Here is a 6,000-nt window from a genome sequence, read left to right on the forward strand (position 1 = left end):
ACAGCCATATGCATTTAGCGCTTCAGCTGACGTATGGCCCATTCGGTTCTTCGGGCTCACACTATGGTGGCGGGCGCTGTACAAAACTGCGTCCAAAAGCCAAGAGAAAAGGGTGCTAAAGACGCAAAGCTCCAGAAGCTCTATCGGTTCTTCTTGCGACAAAAAATTTTACCTCCCCGAGGAAGTCAAATTCGGAAGCTAAAATTCAAGATAATATATCTAGAAAACAGCGGGAGCAAATTAGTTAGGAACAAATTGGAAAGGTGTTAAAAGCTAGACTCTAGTTCCATTTCAAACTTCAGCGATGGCTCCAAGCTAAATACTATAAAGCTCGGAAGCAAAATCCACTCGCAATAACTGCTTCTAAGCTTGAGCCCCTCTCAGCAGAAATAGGTACGTCCGGTACCGGAATATTGCAGCGTTTTCCAAGCTAAATTACACGATATAAAGAATGCTACTTACTCTCTGCCCAAGGAACTCTCCTGTAACTAAGATTACTCGACCGCACTCTACTCTGACAACCAAATTGCCGTTTTATCTCTAAACGATTTGGATATGCGAAACTAATCTTTAGTCGATGAAATTGCCCAAAATGCTAGCAAGCGAACTATCTTCAAACTGATTAGGGCTCAGATCTCTTTCCATTGAACAAGACAACCATAATTGAGCTCGTTGTGTCGCTAAGAATTTATGGAAACAGCTCTGAGTCTCTATTTCTCCTTGATCGGCTCTCAATTAGCTCAGAGGTTGGTTTTGTGAACGGATACTTTGCAATGGCAATACATACATACAGAGCGCGTAAAGGCTTACCTTCTTATGATTTCTATCACGGTTGCAGGAACTAGGAGGAGGTAAAGAGCATCAATCACTTTCTCTAATACTGCCCTGCCTTATCTTAAATATGAAAACGTAATCTAAAAAATTTCTTTTACGATTGCCTAGCGGACTCATGCCGATTTCGTTTCTACCGAAAAATGCAACCTTCTCTTTGTCCCCTACGCACAAACACTAAAAAGAGCGCGATAAGAAGGCAACATTTTTTTTGTAGAAACGAAAACGCCATAATGTTCCTTGAGTATTCACAGCACATCGGGAACGTAGATGCGTACTTAGTATGAGGTCACGCTGGCGATATTATAATGGGACTTCTGGCTGAAGTGTGACTCACTACATTCGCCATAGAGAGTCGAAGTAGTAAGCGTAGAAAAAAATAAGCTTTGAGTCATCTTAATTTTGTAAACTTAAAGGACAGCAGCTCGAGGTCCTGTACTGTACTGAGTACTGTCCTTTGAAATAAAGTACGGATGATCACCGTATCCGAAAAGTATACGGCGTTAGCCCCACAGAAAATTAAAAAAAACTTGGTAACAAGGCTTCATTTACTTACATATATCTACCTTATTTTCCATTGCAGATCATTACACATCATCTACTTTCAATTACCAAGTAATTGGCTGTGTAATTACATAAACACAAAAGCGGCAACATTTCGTGAATTACCAGCTAGAAGCTAAAATACCAATAATAAATACTCCTACATACAAACAAAAGCATTAAACGCAATTTGAATACAATTTGTAGGCAATTGAAATGTTGCATAAAATGTTGCCGTTATTATTTTCAGCATATACACCTGACAGTTGTAAAAAACGCCACTAAACACAGCGCGAGTGGCAATAAAATTGCGCACAAAAGAGGTGTTGAATACAGGCGGCAATTAAATGCAATGCAAAAATTGCAAAAGTCAAAAATGTAATGCCGCAAACGGGGGAAAGGTAGGCAGTGCAGGTATTGCATGCATACTACTTATATTTGTTGTTTTTGTATTTGTAATTTTTTCACACTTACCAATATCAAGAGCATAACAGAAAGCGCCGCCGCCACCGCCCCCTCCACCACCAACGCCGCTGCCACCACGACCGCCACGGCCTCGTCGTCCATGCCAACTGCTGCAGCTCAATAAAATCAAAGTCAATGTCAGCCAACATAAAGTTTTATTTTTATTAACACCATGCCGCTTAATGCGGCAATAACTTTTCAAATAATTTGTTGCGCAATACGAACAACGGCTTAGCAAAGCGAATGCGCTGCGACAGCTGGCTTCAGGGGACTGCCGCCACCACCACCACCGCCATCGCTGCTGTCGCTGCTGTTGCTTCTGTTGCTGCTGCGTCTGTTGTTGCAATTTGAATGAATTCAATTGTCGATTTTTTATTGTAGCCATTTTATGATATTTTCCGTTTTCGTTTGACTTTCTGCATTCACCACTGCTCGCTGCTGAATTTTAGATTCCTTTTCGGCACTTTGTAGTTAGTGGCTCAACAAAAGGTTGCCACCCCGTTCATTTTGGTGGCAAAGTGTGGCATGAAAGCGTGCAGAAGGTTGATTGTGTTTAGCTGTTGCTGGTCTCTGGGGTCAATGTCAATGTTACTGTTACTGCTGCCGCTATTAATTTTGCTATTCTGGCATTGCACGTAATTTCCAGCCAGTTGAACGGTTGCCGTAACAGTTAAAATAACGGCACGCTAGTGGCATAACTATGTAACTGGCGACTATGTTTGTTTGTAAAAATCGTTTGGGCGATTTGCAATGTAAACTCTGCGAAAATGGCGAATTAATTTAATTAGATTTCAATTGGTAAAACCAGAGTGGCATGGTGGTATGTAAACTGTTTATTTTAATCGAAAGCGTTTTGTTTTATTGTTACGTGCTATTTGTGTTGTTGCAATGACACAGCTGAAAAGAGAATAAAGAGGAAACAAGTATATTGAAATTGGTTGTGTAAGGTCAATCGAATTGAACTAAAACTTTTAAACTAATGGCAGCCCTCTTCAAAAATATATTTTACAAAAAGTTATTTAATCCTCTCTCATTCCATACGCATAAGGAACTATTTTATTTCATTGAATTTTAATTACAAAATAGTTGGCAACCCTGTGCAAAAATATTTTCAATTATTATTTTAAGGGTTAATTTTAGATGAATATTTTAACGGCACTTAAATTGAATTTCGGATTGTTATTTAAATGCCATTTAGCTTTCGTTGGGTTTCAGATCAACTTAATTAAAATATGCCAAACAAGTGGCAACACTGTTGCTTTTCCTTGAAATTGTTGTTGTATTTGTTTTTTGTTTACATTTGTGCTGAACAGCTAATTGTTGTTTGGCTAGATTGATAAAACAACCTTCTTGATGGTTTGGTACAAACACAGGGTTGCACACTTACTAATATTATAAATCCAAAAGTGAGTTTGTTTATTTGTTACGTTTTCACGCATTAACTACTCAACCGATCATCATTAAATTTTGTACACAGGGGCCATTTAGCCTAACTTAAAATATACGATAGATTTAATCTCGATTAGATTAGGGGGCGTGGCACCTCCTATACAAACGGAAATTTTCGTAGCATGTCTCAGCAAATATTTTTGATAGAGTACTGGAACTTGATGTAGATAGAAGTGTTGCCACCCGTTTAAAAATTAAATTCAATTAATTTATATAAATTACTACAATATGGGTATCAATCGAAAGATTTCTGATAAGGGTTTTAGTTCTAAACTACATGTAGGAGGGTTTCTGCGTATTTGAACTTCTTGAATTAAGGGAATTTGGTAATTGGAATATATGTATATCACAATATGGATGACAGACTAAAGGGATTTAATAGGGTTTTAGTAGGAAAATATTTGGAAGAGGATTGCCACCTGTTTTAAAAGTCCAGTTTAAATTATAATTATTCAGCTTGAACATGTAACATTTTCTGAGGTATTTGAAGAGGGATGCCACCTGTTTTAAATCTAACTCAACCACCTTAACATATTATAAGATAAATGTGTTATTACAATCTAGGTTATAATCGAAAGAGTCTTAAAAGCCTTTATTTCTAAGCAATATATGCATGTATGTACAGCAGGATTTCTACATGTTTGAAAATTCAAATTCAACTTGAATTATAGGAATTAACGGTTTAAGAAGTAAAACTTCTAAACTAAAACTACATAAGTATGAAAAAGTATCACAAGAGAGAGGTTTAAGATAGTTTCAGTTTGAAGATATTTTGAAGATAGTTAAAAAATTTAGAATTTTCTGCTTTTCGTATATTTTAAGCATGTTGGGTTTAATTGAAATAAATAACACCTAATGTAGCACGTAGGAATTTCATACACTCAGCGAAGCGGGTAATTCATATTTAAATAGTTATTATGAAAAAACCTGGGACCGAACATAGCAGTTATTGATGAAAACTGTCATGAAAACATTCACTATGAAGAAAATGTTTTACAACTAAGTGAAACATACCAATCGATTTCGTTTTGCACCGAGACTCAAATTTGAAAATAAATTTTTATTTGCAATTTTTATGCAAAATTTAAAAAAAAAACAATTATATTTGATTTTTATATTCAAAAATAATTGTTATTTTCGATTTATAAAATAAAAGTCAGAAATAACGGTTATTTAAAGAGTAATTAAATAAAAGTCAAAAAATAATTGTTTAAGAGTGATTTTTTAATAAAAGTTGTAACTGTTACGGTCCTTGGAAAAAACTTTTATAATAAAAGTCTTTGAATAATAATTATAGATGACTTGAAAAATATTTATCTTAATAAAATGATAATTGATTGACTTTTATTCTTTTCTCTTATAACCCTAAGTATAATACAGACTTAAGCTATCATACTCTATGATTACATTATTAATGCCGGCTCGCAAATAACCTCGATTTCAGTCGTTTAACATCTGCGGATAGCTCCTATACTGCGCAAACCAGTTAAAAAACCCATGTTGACCTCGAGATGACCCTGAAATTAACCCTCAGGTTATTCTGCCACACGGCATTGGAAAGCTTGTATTTTTTCATTAAGTTTACATATTTAACAAATTTGAAGTTAAAAGAAAAATGGGTACGATGGGGGTAACGTTCAGAAAGAATACCCCATATATATAAAGTTTACATCTGCGGTGAGTTTGATTTTTAGCTCTCGCGCAACCTCGGACCTTATCTATAGTAGCGGAAATCAGTCCCGCCAGCCATCTTTTTTGATGAAAGGAATAATGACCACTTAAGTAGGGTTAATATTATGTCCCATACTAGATCGCTATTTTTTTTTTATTAAGCCTCGAGGAGACGCCATGATATCTGATGTTTCAGTTAAGCAAAAACTATTCCGAAAACATTTAACCGCAATTGGAATCATTATCTATCCTTAGAAGTGATTTCAATTATTTCGACTTTATATTTTCATTTTGGTTGTTGGTGTTTCGGACAGTGTAGGAATACTGTTTACGGTACTGTGTAACACTTTTCCGTAATTCTTGTAAAATTTGTTTTGGAGACAAACCGGCTTCGGGTTGTAACAGCTCATCCCTGTACGACTTAGCGGATGCTGTTTGTTCTATAATGTGCATCCTCCGGAAGGTAGAAATCAACCGTTTACATCTTCTTGATTATTGTGCCGTGGATCCACTGGTAGTTACAAATTAGATATTTTCCTTGCATTTTTTTTACCGACTTTATCTCATTGGTGGGAAGGTTGGAAATATAGCGCTCCCATTAATCAGATCTTTCTAGTATCACTAAGCACTAAGTGCTCTTATGCAATCCACTTATTTGATTAGAAGAAATAAGTAGCCATATCACCAAACATATATGTATGTAAATACATACACTCGTGTACTTCTGGTCGTTACAATACTTTGCCTTCTAAATATACAAGGGAAGTTAAGTGCGTATGAAAAACATGTCTTATCCTTTAGTGTTAGGCATCTTAGGGACTAATTAATGGCTGAAAATCGCGCCATTTTCAGAAATAAAAATGTTGTAGCAAGCGAAGGGTCATGACTTTTATGAAAAATATGTATGTACTAACTCCCGCTATACTTCCGAAATGTTGAAATACATATATGTAAGTAACAACAATTTCCTTGCCATTCAAATTCCTCCTCTACAGTAAAGTTTTTAATTTAAATTTCCCATCACTCGCACGCCTTCAAACG

At 35.9% G+C, this 6,000-nt stretch overlaps 1 protein-coding gene across 1 annotated transcript in view; it reads right to left on the bottom strand.

Moving 5' to 3' along the window:
* LOC108363730 (epithelial discoidin domain-containing receptor 1-like) overlaps positions 1-2,731 on the bottom strand; it is a 115,853-nt gene extending 113,122 nt beyond the window's left edge. Inside the window, exon 1 of the mRNA XM_017617181.1 lies at positions 1,849-2,731. Coding sequence (XP_017472670.1) covers positions 1,849-2,224 — 376 coding nt within the window. The 5' untranslated portion in view covers positions 2,225-2,731. The remainder of the gene's footprint in view (positions 1-1,848) is intronic.
* Positions 2,732-6,000: the final 3,269 nt, after the last annotated feature.

The sequence above is a fragment of the Rhagoletis zephyria genome, unplaced genomic scaffold (assembly GCF_001687245.7).
Source record: "Rhagoletis zephyria isolate East Lansing unplaced genomic scaffold, Rhagoletis_zephyria_1.1 Rzeph_scaffold_01353, whole genome shotgun sequence".
NCBI classification, from domain to species: domain Eukaryota; kingdom Metazoa; phylum Arthropoda; class Insecta; order Diptera; family Tephritidae; genus Rhagoletis; species Rhagoletis zephyria.